This window comes from Chiloscyllium plagiosum, unplaced genomic scaffold (genome assembly GCF_037043375.1).
Source record: "Chiloscyllium plagiosum isolate Xiang-an unplaced genomic scaffold, Cpla_swu_hap1 HiC_scaffold_6, whole genome shotgun sequence".
NCBI lineage: Eukaryota > Metazoa > Chordata > Chondrichthyes > Orectolobiformes > Hemiscylliidae > Chiloscyllium > Chiloscyllium plagiosum.
In genome coordinates, this window is record NW_028270144.1 from 27,980,296 (window position 1) to 27,996,444 (window position 16,149).

The 16,149-nt window shown below is 40.9% G+C and overlaps 1 protein-coding gene across 4 annotated transcripts in view; it reads right to left on the reverse strand.

Moving 5' to 3' along the window:
* dachc (dachshund c) overlaps positions 1 to 15,824 on the reverse strand; it is a 598,354-nt gene extending 582,530 nt beyond the window's left edge. For 2 of the 4 annotated variants that reach the window (XM_043691362.2, XM_043691361.2), the window contains exon 1: positions 14,665 to 15,817. In XM_043691362.2, coding sequence (XP_043547297.1) covers positions 14,665 to 15,194 — 530 coding nt within the window. In that variant the 5' untranslated portion in view covers positions 15,195 to 15,817. Of the gene's footprint in view, positions 1 to 14,664 lie in introns of all 4 variants that reach the window. The other 2 variants (XM_087987941.1, XM_043691358.2) reach the window with 2 other exon arrangements.
* Between the last annotated feature and the right edge of the window lie 325 nt (positions 15,825 to 16,149).

Sequence of the window (16,149 nt, forward strand, 5' to 3'; positions counted from 1 at the left end):
TTTAATCTCCACCTCAATTATCAGGATAGATAAGTGTAACCTCCGTTTAACAACTCATCCACAGCACACCACCTCTGATAATGCAGTATTCCCTTGATACTGCACTACTGTGTCAGGGAGATTATAAGATCTAACTCTGTGATGAAGCTTGAAGCCACAACTTGCTGGCCTAGAATCAAGGGGTTTTACTGAGTGATTCAAGACATGAATAAGTGTGCTTTTCTCTTAAAATGGGAAAACTGTTTACTGTATCACTATATCATTGGTTTCTATGATGAAATAATGACACTATGTATTATGGACAGATGTTGACATACTTGAGTCACCTACAAATGGAACTGGGGTTTGTTACCTTATACATACAGGATACAATGTTGGACTTTTAACTTGTAGACTGGGAAACTGTGAAGATTTATAAGCACTTCCTTTAATACAATAATCACAGAGATTCCAAAGGAGCAATGCACTTCCACTTCAGATTTGAAAGCACAGTTACCAAATATCCAAGAAAACACACTGTAATTTTAGCCCTATCCCACTGTGTATCTGAAACCAGCCATTAAGAAAGGTTAAGTGATGGCAACTTTTCAAAGCAGTTGGTCGTATATTCAGCAACTCCAGCAAGTATAATTTTATGACAGCACTTAAAAGCACTTGCCCTCCATCTTACAGGTACATTGGTTGCTTTCTCTCTACATTAAAATGTTTAAAATCAACAGAAACAGATATGGTGGGGCTCAAATAAATGTTCTCACCACAGACAGCCATATACCTCACAGTTCTTTATAGAAATTTCATAAACTGTCAAGCATATTTTGAGGTGTCCTGGGAAACAAAGACACATTGATACAGAGTGCACATTCCACTGTCCTCGCTTTGCATGGGGTGTGTCTTCTGAGGTCAATAAAGAGGCCTAGACTCAGCAAAGTTTGAGGGTAGTTAATGCATTTTATTTACTGTCTGTCAACTTTTATGGAGTTTTTTTTTGTTCTTGCAATATGCAGCCTTAGTGCGAACTTCAGACATTCAGGATTATTATTAATGTATTCAGAAGTCAGTTGAAAAGGAGTTCTACTAGAAAAGTCTTTACACGAAAGAGATTGAATGAAGCGAGAAGATGAGGTAGGTAGCAAGAGGGTGTTTGGCAAGATCAATAATTTAAAAAACTTACTCAGGAACACACTTTGATTCAGATTGTCATTTTCTCCAAGTGTTCCACAAATATAACTCCATACTAATTATATAATTTCAATGCATGCTGTGGTATGGTCCACAAGTTTCCATTGTTTGATGCTTATCGTTAACAATGGATAACATTTTCCCAAAGTATCTGGTGCTGTATGATTGAGAGAAGTCTCTGGCCAACCTTTGTACTCTTCTGTTAATTAAAACAACTTTGTTTTGTAGGTGGGGAGGGGGTCGGACAGAGCTGTGTTTGTTTCCACTCAGCCTGTACAATTAATCAGTCAGCTTCTTAGGAACAATGAAGAGTGACTGCTTAGAGGCCCTGGTGTTGAGGCAGTCAGCAAGTAAAATGTACATTTCCAACTGCGCATAGCCAACAGAAATTAATTTGCCAGTCTTCCCATGTCAGGTAACATGAATAATTATTATTGCCACATGGAGACAAGTCTCCCTTTAATGATTGTCTGCTTGGGATCTCTGTTTAAAGGTGGCAGAACAATCCCTTATTAATGTAACTGATTGTTGATTTATTTATAAATCAGTAATACCTTTTCAGTAAATATTAATATATAGATAGTCTTGGGCTCAGTAATTTGTTTCATCCAATATTTACTCAGATGGATTTTTTATATTCACATTATTTAAACACCACCTAAAAGTTAGAGTTCATAACATTAGTCAGGTGCCATCTTTGTTATATCTTTTCATAAAACAAGCTGAGAAACAGGAACGATTTTCTTTTGACGAGCATTACAACATTGAAAAGGCATCTGGATGGGTACAGGAATAGGAAGGATTTAGAAGGATATGGGCAAAATGCTGGCAAATTGGACTAGATTTGTTGATAATAACTGGTTGGCATAGCTGAGTTGGGCCAAAAGGTCTGTTTCTGTGCTGTATATCTCTGACTCTATGACTCCTTGACATGCCTACAGGCTATGAAGAGTAACCTACTTCTATACAAAGCATTTAATACAGTACAGAGTTCCAAAGCCTTTAGTGATATAGCAGTCACCAAGCCATTGGAACAAAGCTGTGGAAATACCTGGGTTTGGGGGTGGGGGAAAGAGGGCAGGGGGTGTGGAATGGGTGGACAATACAATGGAAAACGAAGAGAGTGTTCCAGCTGAATCTGTATGAATTACCTTGTGTGACTGATGTGGTTAAGTAGTAGTACTCTTTCTTTGAAGAGTTTCATTTGAAGTCCTATTCCGAGACTGCAGCACAAAAGCCAGGCCTGATGTACCAGTATAATATTAAGCGTGTGGTATTGGTTGAGAGGAATCATGAATGGAAGTTCTTGTAGACCCTCTTGGATGGAAGTCAGAATGCCATGGCACTGGTTCAACTTTCTTTTAAAGAAAGACCTGTGTTTCTAAATATTGTTGAATCAAACTGTTCAGGAATGTTTTTGCACACGTCTGGAGCAGATGGGACTTAAATGCAGGTGTCGTTGTCCAGAGGTAGGGACAGAATCACTGCAACACAGGAGCCTTTCTAGGATTAAACCAGGCATAATTACCTTTAAAACACTCCCATCTGAGCTATTTGGACCAAGTATATTTGGGTCCAACTGTAGAAGATGAGTTGGTATCCTGGTTAATAATTGCCTCTCAATTGATATCAGGTTAACTGGTCACTATCACAATGCCATGTGTGGGAGCTTGCTGTGTGTGACTGAGCAGCCAGGTTCTCTACAACAGTGGCTACCCTTGGGGAAAGTGTAATTTCAATGTGAATCTTCCTTTCACTATCTAAGTACTATTTTGGGAAACGGAATGCCACAAGCTATCCGTAGCCGACATAAATTCAAAGACGACTAATAACTCTCTTTAAACATGAATCCAGAGTTCTCTTTAGTCTGTAATAAGCGCTTTTTGATCTCCAGAACTTCTGAGGTCTTTGAGAAAGTGAGAGCGCCTTTCCAATTCCAACACCAAAATTATAAAGTCTTTATAAAATTCTTTTGATTGCGCAAGCATCAGGAAGTCGCCGAAAATGATTGAAAAAAAAATACACAGGAAACGAAACTTTGCAGGGGGGTTTGCTTTGCTTCCCTGTCAGTTCACTTCACATTTCTGCTCCAGGGGCTGAGAGCTGGGTGGTCACATTGCCTGTTGGATTCAGGTCGATCACTGAGCAATCTTGAAAACTGTTCAGATGATTCACCACCCTGTTTTGAGGTCCCCCCAAAAATGACCTCATTGTATTCTATTCCAGTGGTTTGGCACTGACACTGTATGATGTGGAGGCTAGGGGTAGCAACAACACAGTTAACATGATAAAAGTGGAACATGATAATCCCCTGAAATCCATGTCTTTACGCCGAAAGCTAGTCTCTTAATCTTGTCCATTTGATACCTTACGACCGGTTGCTCTTTCCAAAAGCAAAAGCTAACGTTAATTTGTGTGCGGGGTCTTCACTCATTAAATTATGCTTTTCCAGGGCGTTTGGCGAAACAATTTTGTAGGATGCTAACATTTCAGCGCATGTTTTCATTTAAGGCCCACTGGAACTGATTCTAGCTGTCAAAAGTGAATATCCCCAACCAACAACCACCCCAAGTCTTTGGGAGCCCATTCAAAAGTGGACGTGATGCATTACGCCTGTCCAATTTTTTTTGTTTCAAAACGAAAATGTAATGGAAAAAGTAATGTCTCTTCTTTTTTGAGGCATGAAAGTCGTTTGTGTTCTTCTCCAAAGAACTAGGTCATCTGCTCATAATTGCAAATCATGCAATAAATCATTGGGCTCCAAAGATGAATTCCGCTCCAATAATGAAACAATGCTTATTGGCATGCCATGTCAGCTCAATTTAATTCACTCTCCATTCAGAATAACCAATCCACAATCTGCAATCCGAGGACGACACCAGATAAATCACTCGGCTAAACGATGGCCTTGAAGGATCATGTGAACCTCTTTAAACTTCTGCTGTTGATTTCCCAGCGATACATTTCACATTATATTTACCACTCCGGGATTGAAATCTCCAATGGGGCAGCATTAAGCTTAGAGAAAGTCCATCTAAGCAGCTCTCCCGTGCACTGGGGAATAATGACTGGAGACCTTTTATTTATCATGCTTTATTTTTGTATTCCCACTGCACTTTCCGAAAGATTGCTTAAGCATTTTTCTTCAATTCGCATTCGTTTTGACAGATTAAACGATTTGATGTCAAGCTTTGGCTTCTAACTTGCTGAGTATTAAAATAAAAACTTATCCAGACCGTCTATCACGTCATTAAACAACTATGTTCTTTTTTCTTCGTTTATAGTTATTAATGCTGTTAAAATATTGTCCCCTCTCACCCTTCAGGTTTTCATTACACTTTGCAAACTTAAGAAAACTTTGCGCCCGGCCTCTGAACTTCATTAAAAACGCATTCGTGTTTTTGGAGTTTATGGGGAATTGTGGCGTAGAAGGGACACTCAGTCTGTATGCATATTTATTACACAAACAGGACTGTTCATTTGCAAGTAATTGTTGATGGGAAATATGATGGCTATTCTAATGTATTTTTTTAATCAGATAGTGGGTTCCTTCAGATGCGGAAATTAAACAATATAGTACAACTTACTTAAACACAATTGTTCCCTTACTAAGTCTAAGCAGTGTGTTATTATTACAGTGAGCATTCTGATCAAGGATGTCAAAGTTGCACTTAAAGAGAAGTAGCGTCAAGGAATTCTAAGTTATGAAATGGTATTTTATCAAGCACGTTCTGCGTTCGTGTATACCCAGCATTTGAGCCTCTCTGTCCCCCCCTTCGAATGTTTTGGAATAGTTCCAAAGCTCGCACGTAAACAGCAGGCGAAATCCCACCCCGTCCCGTCCCATCCCAATCATGTCTTGTATTGGTGTCTCTGGCATCCGGAAAGCAATTCATTCCTCTTTCCCCATCCCTCCCTAATTCTACTAGCACCTGAAAAACTGATCTTTTTAATAACTGTCTGGGGCTATCCAGCCAGTTCGGGGACCGCTCCACCCTTCTGTACAGCAGGCCGCCCAAGTGCCTGGTAGCTATCAAAACAACTGGATGGTCTGGGCCAATGGAATTAAAACATACCCATGATCCAAATCATTCTATAACCTGCTGTGGAAGTCAACAGCTCACTGGCAAATGACAGTCGAACTGTTCAGCTCCAAAACTAACCGATATTTCAACTCCTCTGATTTACTTCCAATGCCCTTTCTAATGAAATTGCTTTTTCGAGTTTTTTTTTGTTTGGGGGTATGGGGTGGTAGGTAAAACAAGTCTAATGTGCGCCGGCTGGATGTTTAAAAAAAAATGACCTAATTGCATTCTCCTGACTATTTATTATGAGAGATCATTTCAGCCACTTGCAGCCTACTGAATGAAATGTTTGTACAGCTTTCACCTTATAACGCTAATCACGGCATTTATTGTGCTGACTATATGCAGGTTCTGTTTATACAGCAGGGGAAACAGCAAGCAGACAGGCAAATCTCCCTAGTTGGTTACACTTTTAGCAAACTGTAAATGCAACAGAAATATATTCACACCACTTTGAGAGCATGCTGAAGTTTCTGATGGGCTAAGTAGGAAGCTTGAATACTCGGGAACCAAGTCTCTTTCTGTTGCCCGGACAACATATACAACCTCCCCCTTTTATCTCGAGATATTCTCAGATCCATTCCAAATTACAAACTTCAAAGTAACTGCGATTAGCGGCGATCTATCCAGCAGCGAATGGGGCAACGAGGTGCTATTGCCAAACACTGACTGTAGAAGTCAGCCAAACAGGCCGGCAGATCGTCAAAATCGCCACTTGAAGATCTCCGCTGACGCGGTCCTCGCAGGTGAAGGGTTACCATCGGGGTCGAAGTGTTGCTCAACTCCGTTGTCGCTCGTCCAAACCCAATCAGTCAGGGGCCAGGCTTTACCTTCCCAGGACTGAGTCTTTACATGTGAAAGAGAGAGAGCGGAGCTGTGTTTGTAATCGCTGCTGAAAACTCGTTGACTGTGTCTGTCTTTCCTCCCCCAGCAAGACAGTCAGACAAAAGCTGAAATGTATGAAACACGGCAATCCATCACCCCGCAGATGGGAAGCAGGAGCCGCGCGGAGCTAGAAAATGACTTGCCTACCCACTGTTAACAATGGGCGAGATCAGTGAAAGGTCATTGGGACGTTCCTTCTTGTAGCTATCTTACACCACTCAAGTTTGAAAAAGAGTCGGACGATACTTACTTAAATTCTAGCCCTGTCATTTCCAATTTTATGCTTTTTGGTCATGCTTGTATTTAGATTCAGCAACAGCTATTCAGCATATCAATCCTAATTAGAGGATCTGGGGCTGCAAAGGACGGGCGATGGGCGATTTGCATAATCTAATCATAAATACGCAGTGATACATATTTCCAAATGCGTTCGTACAATTATCTTTCCATCCTTGGGGCAATCATATTAATATGATTAGGCAATATTTCTGGAAAAAAAAAACAGGCAAGTGTGCACTCTTTTTAACCGCAGCTTAGGGCGCTATGAAAAATTAATTAATTTCTGAAGAAAATCAATTTCTGTACGTGATCGTATTAAAACCAAAGCCTAACCAAGACCCAAGTCCTGTCTCCTTCAAGTCTTCTTGGAGTGGGTTGTCAACTCTATGGAGGTAAACATTACGATCGGTGTGGTGACAAGGGGTAGTGTAGATCTTTAATATTGGGAGATGGGGGGGGGGGGGGGATTTGGAGGACTACAAATCCAAACCAATTCTGCACATTTCTCGAATTTGCCCCCTAATTGAAGCGAGTCTTGATACACAGCAGAATCCGCCTTCAGCCACTGTAATTGATTATTCACTAATTCACTCCCCAGCAGTAATACATTCAAAAAAAAACATGACAGTAATATTACATTGCAATTAGCAGTCTCCCCCCCCCCCCCCCCCGTCCTTCTGAAATATTATTTCACAGCACATCAAGTGAATCGTTATACACACTGCATTGGACATTTGGAGAAGGTCGCTGCATGATAAAAAGGTACTGGTGATGCAGCTTGGATTATTCATAGCCTTGAATTGCAGTCTAAACAGAATCGAGAAGGAGGAGGGGCCGTTGTGAAGCACCACTGTCTCTTTAAAGGTAGCCCCGACCACGACTCTTGGGTTTCATTGAAGCGCCGCGTTAGTTAGCGGCTTTGTGAGCCAGAGAACACATGGGGGTAAGTATTAACCCATCAACTGCTGACCACCGGACATTGAGAAGTAATGCTGAGCGCTTAAAAGAACCAAGTTAAGGGTCTCCGTTCCATTTACTTAAAAAATGAGAAACAAACTGTATTTGCAAATATGCATTGAATCAGTGTGTCTCTCTCTCTCCAAAACCTGCAAGGCAGTTAATACAGTAACAGAGAGGAGCACATTAAAGACTCCACGGAGATTTTGTTTTATATAAGTACAATCGTCTACTCAAGAGGTCGAGCTCAAAACGAGATGATTTGAAAAATGATTCTATTGGATCAGACTGCGCCATTTTGCCTTAATTGGCATTAAGGCCACTTGAGTGAATTCTGCACTGTCTCATTTTTCAAGCAGTTTGGTTCCCACCCTGATCAGCCGTATGTCGTTCCTTTTTGAAGTTATTATTATCCCAATTCCCGCTTGGATGCGGTTGCTGGGTGACTGGTATCTTAGCACCCATTTCCACTCGATATGATCTGAATCTGATCCAGCAATTCCCCCAATGGGCGACATAAAATAAAGCGACCACACAGCTTCCCTCACACAACAAAAAAAAATCTGCACGGATCAGGCAGAGGGAGAGAGAAAAAGTTGTCTTTTTTCGTCCGACTGTTCTTTCCCTCACGTAGGCACAGCAGTCCTAACTACCGTCAACTTTAAATACACTTGATAAACACACAGTGTCTTCTCCCGAAACTAATCTATGAACGTTATACCAGAAGTATTAAAAAGCATGTTGCCGGACTGAAAGCAGAACGGCCAGCTCAATGCAACAGTGTCGATGGCATCAGCCCAGATCATTCCTCTCTAAACATCTCACACTTGTTCTGTGAGCATTGGCATCTCCGTATTGAGAAGTTCTATTCTACTTACAGAAAAAAAAACAAGCAGAAAAGTTTTAGCGCGGCGTAATGCAGCCAACGTCAAGTTTGTGAGCGTGGGGTTGCTTAACTTTGTGTTCTTGCAAAGACCATCAATTCCAGTTTGCTGTCGATTTATGATAATATAATTGGACTTCATTAAGAGATGGGCTGGGAAAGAAGGAGAAATGATGCTTTGATCGCAGGGAGGCCTTGACAGGAACAAGAGTTCGATCGTTCTTGTCTTTTTTATTAAACTTTAATTGAAGTGATTTCACATTACCAGCGGTGGGAATCATTTCCAGTTTTGAGGGCTCAGTTTGCAAACAGGCTTGGCACTTTGAGCCGCGTGTTCCTCTGTAATTCACGGCATTTAACATAACCTACCGGTTAATAGTACAATAATGGCATGTTTGTTTGAGTTTTGGTAGTTTGGTATGATACCTCGCACATAACAGCTGAAGGGATGCAGCCCCTTTAATCTAGTCTTTTCAAAGTGATTTGATTGAAATACCGCTTAGAAACCATGACCTTTTGATGACACCCCCTGGCAGCAGGCGCATCTCGCTGTCAAACTATCGGATGACACCAAATGGCATCACAAACAACAAATGAGTTAGCAGTCCCACTGTAAGAGAAGTGGTCAGCTAAATGGTGTTACAGTGCAAGGATCCAGGCTGCTCACTGTCTGATGGAAGATTCCTTTAATTCCGATTATGTGGACGCTTGCATTTTCAGCCATGATGCAATGCTTCCTGAAATAGTTCAGAGCGATTGTGAAAGTGATTGATATCAATCTTCACAGCCACTACCAGGTGCTTTGAAAGGCAATTATAGGCTTGTGTGTTCCTGTATTATCCAAGCAACTCGCTGCCATTAAACTCCCATGTATCACTGCATTAAAGAACGGCCAGCCCACCCCCACATACACATACGCAGAGTTTTATTGCGGGCATTATGTCAAAATTACTGTTCCCTTATTACTCAATAGCCAATTATTGTTCCAGTACTGATTCTAATCTAAGTGTACTTAACTTTGAAATGATCAGACTTTGGAAGTACGCACATAAAGTTGTGCAGGTTGATTAGTCTTTTGTGATATAAAATATGTGGCCCTTGAGCCTTTTTTATTCAACAACAGAGCCTTTATTAAAATATATGTTTATCCAACAATCTGAAATTATGTAATAAAAGCAACATTTAAGGGACGTTAGCTGTCCATCAACATCATGTAACAACTTCCTGTCAGCTTGACAACTAAGCTAATGTCTCAGAAATCCTTCACTCTTAAGCATCCTGTCTGTACCTCTCCTATTAATGGCTACCTTTTCTAAGATGATTCTCTAACCATGTCACATCAATTGCGAAGCCCATTTTGCTAAATTACTGAAAGAAACAATAATTGTTCAAAGAACAATAGCTCTTGCAAAGGACTCAAAGCAAGTCATTTGACACTAAAGTCATCCAGCATACTTTCTGGGGACAATTGCTTTCTTTCAATTCAGAACAAATAAAACAGATTATTTCAGAAATCACAGACAAGTTTTAGGGTAATTATAGAAAACATTATTTAAGAAGTCTTTACCATGCAAGGCAGTCCTTCAATCTGCTCGAATGTTTATTAGCATGATAAGCATTAATAACATTCCAAACTGTCATTTTCCTTAAATCTTTAAAAAAATATATACTCTCCTTATCAAACTGTTGCTATCAGACTCCAGCATGTGAAATCAAGCAGTAATTCAAGCTTATGACATAATTGCTTTTCGATGTCAGTTGTGGTCTTTTTCGTCATAAACGGAGCTTCCCTTCCGATATCTATTTCATAAAAATATGCCAGTTTCTGCCACATTCAAGCGATAATATAAAATATAGCATCGCCTTTCAATAATGCTGCCATTGATATCACAACTGTCATCTTCCTATTCTTTTTTTCTCACCCTGGACTGAGTATAAATTACCTATAGGTAAAGAGTCACATCAGTAGAAAAAAAGTTGCATTTCTCTCCCTGTTTTAGCCTATTGCCTCAATCACCTCCATAATAAACTAATTAGCAGGCATGAAATAGTTACACACTTCAGGATTCTTCTACAAATGTCAGTCAGTGGAATATATTTGCACTTTTTCCTTGTACAAAAACTAATATGAACAATGCAATGGATCACAAAGTAGGTCAGAAATGATTAGATACACCTGTAAAACTTCAGATAATTACAATGTAACACCTCTTATTTTTGGTCTTTCGCTGGATTTCTGATGGAAATGCAGCTTATACCATGAACAGTTTGATGGGGTACTCCTATACCTGTGTCTACTTAGACTTTGGCACCATAAAGTTGAAATTTTGCTGTTGTCATTGAGACTTGGTTTTCACTAAAATTGTTCAGTTTTCCCTTACAGAAGCATTTTTTTTTTAAAAAAAACCTTTCAAAGGAGGAAAAAAGTTATACATTTGACAATTACATTTGAAATTGTTGTACTGTTCCTGATATTATGCAACACTATTTTTGTAAGTAGTATACAATGCATGAGCTTATAATGTGGAATATGATAATGACAGCAGTAGCATTTATTTAATTGCAAAACATAATGTAGAACAAATTTTCATTTGTCTGTCAACCTGGATAGTTCCTGAAAATGTACCATTTACTCAGTAATATGAGACATTGAAGACTTTCAGATGTTACATTTGAAAATTTAAAATTGTACAAAGAATCCAAGTCATGGGTTTATGATTAAAAATAGGAGAGAAAATCAGCAGAGACACCCTTGGCTTCCTTAAATTTACTGTATCCATCAGGGATATATTTAGATAATTTTCAACAAAAAGTATTGAGTTCTAATTAAATATTTCAACAGAAATATGTGTATTGGAGTCAAGCACTAACATCAATGTACATAATAGCCCAAGGAATCATTCCACCACTGCAAGAAAACTATCATGGTATATACACAGTATACATTAAAGAAAGTATAATTTTTGGACATAGTCAATATGTTGGTAATGTATAGTTTACTTCACCAGTGAAATAACATATTATGCATTCTGCTCAAGCTCTTATGCATGATCCAAGAATATTGATACATTTGATTATGCATTCATCTATTCAAGTAATGTGCACTGAATACTGGATTTGAACAATGGTATAATGTATTTTCACAGAACAAGATTCATAAAGTAGGAACTTGCTGACAATATTAAATGTTATGCCCCAATTCTAAAAGAAAACTGGTTGAAAAGTGGTTTTGTGTGTTAATTATGTAGCAGCCAATAATGGTATATATTAAAATATTAAGCAAATTATTTCCATATAAACAAGGTACTTGAATACAATACTACTTAAAAATGTGCACAGCAAGTCCGCTAACCAAAGATTTAATGATCTTCAAGGCAAAATTTCAGCTTTTATCAAATATTTTCGTTAAAATTTAGAGCAATAGTTGAGCACTTTCAGATGTGCATAAATCGATTATGTATTTGCCAGTGCAAAATAATATGTCACATCCCATATTACTGCATTAAGGAAAAGCTTGTCCTACTGTACAGTAATGCATGCAGTAATTGTGCAGTGTATGAAGGTTCTCCACTCAGTTTTATTTTATGCTCCATCACAGGATTAAACTGTGATGAAAGAAACTAAAATCATACATATAACAAAAATAAACACTTGTCAATTGGAGGTGGGGGTAAAGTTATGATTTTCAAAACAGTTTATCACTGTTCCACTGGATATTATGAAGTCATTTTCATCATTGCATTGTGTTAACTTTTTGATTATCTGAAGGGTAAATTGATGCAATACCTCTTTATGCACCAATGAGCATTAAATGACAGAGGTGGCCAAACAAGGTACCATAACCTTGGCTAATTGGGCATAAGCTCTATGCTTTGATAAGATTCTAAAACAGGGTAACACAACATTTTCTTTCCAAAAAGAATATTGTTTGCATTCACATTCTAAAAACCATAGCAGCCACAGATCATTGTGAACTTCTCAACAAGAGAGGCTAAGCATCATCTATTTCACCTTACCTATATCTTAATATGATATATTTCAATAAGGAATTACCAAGGTAACATATTTTAAAGTAACTCTTCCATGGGATGAGATCATGTATCTGAACACTGGTCTACATTGTGTCAGAAAAAGGTAACAATATGTTCCAATTTACTATTAGGTTCTCCAGATGAAAAAGAAATGTCAGACTCAGTGATAATAAGCAACAAATAGAAAAGTATTGTTTTTAATGTTAATATTGCTTTAAACTCTGAAAGGTGGTTTATATTTTAAAAAGAAAACATGGATACTGGTTCAATTACTTTAAATCAACAGAAACCTGATGAGGGCAATGAGAGAGAGTTATCAATGTGGGTGCTGTGAATGTTGTCCTTCCAACATGTGATATAGCCAGAACTCTCTTTAAAATTGATATGGATCATTAAAGAGCACATTGTACATAAGAACTCAGTGACGTGCCATATATTCTAAAGCAAGAAAAGATCAAAGTAAAACTATTAATGGGTGGTGTAAAAGCACAATTGTTGGCAGCCATCTGGTACAGCTTGTTATTTTAGAACACATCATGCAAGTGAGGGTATACTCAATGGCTTTTTATTAGTTTAGGCATTTATTCATGGAAGTCTTTCACTATTGGGGATGAACAAAAGGTATTGCCAATTACACCTTATCTCCTTTGAAACTGATGTTACTAGTAATTATCCAAGGGCTAGATAAACACAATCCTTTTGTAATGTTAAACTTTAGGAGGACTGACGTGAGCCAGCAGAAAATGTGCAGAACGTTGTAGGAAACATTTCAACGCTTATTATTGCAGAATGCATGACTGCGATTCTCGAGTTTGCCTCTAACAAGTACTTTCTTGAAAGTTGTTGCCAGTTTTTAAAGGGGAGGAAGTTGCAGACACATATATCCTCCAAGAAACTACTTGGAAATTTGTTTTAGAATACGTATGTGAGAGATATTATAAAGCGTTAACTTAAAGCTCTGTTTAGAGAACAAAATAGGGACAAAAGTTGTCATTTGGGACTGACTTTGTTTTTCAACTTGATAAAAATTCGATTCTTTTAAAGGAGGATAAAGAGAGGGAGAACATTGCAAAGCTCCAGAACAGGGTGTAATTAACATACCCTTACGTACAATAGATTTTTGCCAAAGCATTTTCTTGTATTGGAAGATTATTTCTTTCAACTCCAGTTCGAAGTTTTCAGAAAATCCACTCAGGTGGATCCCACTCCGAAAAGGTCACCTGTGGCCCGAATGCACGTTAGGATTGGCGATGATTATCTCACTTTAGGGCAAAGCTTTCTGATCGAATCAGCAGGTGGGATTAGAAGGGGAGGGGGACCCAGTTGGTGTATAATGTAGAATAAAGAAATTAGGTTTTTATATGTATACACACACATACACACATATAGGTGTCAGTTAAGGTACTTTAGCCATCAGCACCGGTATTCGGGAGCCAAAAGAAGGGGACACGGAACAAGTGGCGCGTTACAATAAGTTCCTAGAACCGTTGGGTGCCTGTAGCGTTTCACACAGTTTGGGGAGTTTGCCCAAGAGTTGTTCAAATGGCTGGACCTCGAGAAAACACCCCTTTGGAAATTCGTAACTTAAAACTGAAACCGCCCGGCTGGAGGTTTGAGGGAGTTAACGGAGTAAGGGTGTGTGTGTAAAATGGGGGTAGAAGGTGGGGAGAGAAGTTGTAAGGCTATGTGAGTGTAAGGGTGGAGGGCTAGGGGTGGGAGTGGAGCATGATCTGGGAAAGAGGGGAGATGAGGGGTTGAGATGGGGGGAGATGAAGGGGAAATGAAGAGGGAGGAGATGAGTGAGGGGAGGGAGAGATGATGAGGAGGGAAACGATGAGGGGGAGATTGGGGACATGAAGGGGAGATGAGGAAGGAAATGAGAAGGAGGGAGGTGAGGAGGAGGGAGATGAGCAGGGAGAGATGGGGGAGACGAAGATGGAGGAGATGGGGAAGGGGAGAGATGAGGAGGAGGGAGATGAGGAGGGGAGAGATGAGCGGGAGACCACCTCTTTAACCTTTGTAAGTGGGCACAAATTACTGTCACTTTTATCACTTTTTTTTTAACCGGCCTTAAATTTCTGCTGCTAAGGAAAATAAGAGTGAAACTTTCCTTTTGTTTGCAGGGGAGGGCGAAAGATTTGACAGGGAAGGCAAGTTGCGGGGAGCTGTTGGGAGTGAGGACTGGTACCTCCCTTTCCCTGAGCCCGCATTGTTGGCTGTGTTGGTCTCTCTCTCTCTCTCTGGTCACTAGGAGCCTCTCTGTTCCCCACCTCACCCACCCCTCCACCTCTCTCTCCTCGATGATCATTGCTGGCTCTGATCATAGCGTGGCCCGGGACTCTGTCTCTCTCTCTCTCTCTCTTACCTGGCGTTGGTGCAGTCGTTGTAGAGGATTTCGAAATCCTTCCTGGAGATGAGCTTACAGCGGTTGACCCCGGGCTGGATGGCGCCCAGACCCCGCAGGATCCGCACTTGCTCCACGTTGCAGACCACGGGCGTTATATCCAGCCTCTTCAACTTGGTGTAGACGGTGTGCAGCCCGCCGACCAGGTGCTTGAGGAAGAGGTCGAAGGCCTGGGGCAGGCAGATCAGCTCGTGTCCGTCCACGGTGAACGAGGCGACCTTGGCCCCCCGCAGCTCCACCATCCTGCACTCGTTGTTTTGCGGCGTGTTCTCGACCGGAGACGGCGTGGAGTACACCGGCTTGGTGCCGCCGTCCGCCCGGAATAAACTCTGCGCTGCCCCCGCTGTCCCTGGCCCCGCGGCAGCTGCTCCGGCCGCCGAGGAAGTGATCGCAGGAGAGGATGAAGAGGAGGAAGATGAGGAGGATGAAGGAGTCGAGACTGGAGTGTGATTCACCGGAGCTGGCGGGATCAGTGCAACCGGAACGGCCATGCTGGTACATAGAAAAATTGGGGGGGGGAGGGGGGTTGGGGGGGGGGGGGGGGGGGAAAGGAAGAAACAACACAAAAAAAAATCCCCACTATATTTCTCCTCTTGAACAACACACGTTCATTTAAAAACAATGTGACTGATCAAAGTTGCTCTCGGCTCCTCCACCCGCCTGTTGAAGTTGTTATTATTGTTGTTTTGTGGAGAAGAAGCGGAGAGGAGGCGAAAGACTGTCGGACAAACACACACACACACACACATAACACACACATAAACATCAAAAGGAGGAATGACATGTCACACGGTATCCCGGGGGCGGAGCAATTAACTTTCCAGCCAGGAATAAATCAAATAGCACCCTATCCACTCGCACCGAGAGAGAGAGAGAGAGACAAGCGAGCAGCTTTCTCAGGTTCCGCACAGCCAAGGAGACAGCGAGTTTCAGAGCCGAACCGCGCCCGAGTTTACAAATAAATCACTTCTCGGATCTGTTAATTGCAATCTCGTGGAAACGCCGAGGGATCAACTCGCCAAGTAGCAAGCAGCAGATATCCACCCACCGCTGAACAGGATAACCAGGCAGTATCGCGATTACGCAGCCCCCACTTTGGAAAGAAAAAAATCCCAATCAAACTGAAGATGATCACCCCCCCCCCGACACACACACACACACACATATGCACAATAAATTACTTTAAGTCCATTCCTCGGTACATTGGAAACATCATTGTTGAAAGTCAAGAGATCAACTTTGCAGCTACATCAGATTCCACACACAGCTTGTCTCCCTCTGTACAGCAAAGGTGGGACGGGGGTGGTGGTTATGTGGGTCTCTACATCCTCCCGACGAGTTACCTATTCAGCTCCATCGACGCTTTGTTTTTGGAAACAGGATAATCAATGTTGTGGCGCAATTAGAAAATGTGCGTTCAGACCCGGAGAGTAAACAGTGCGCAGC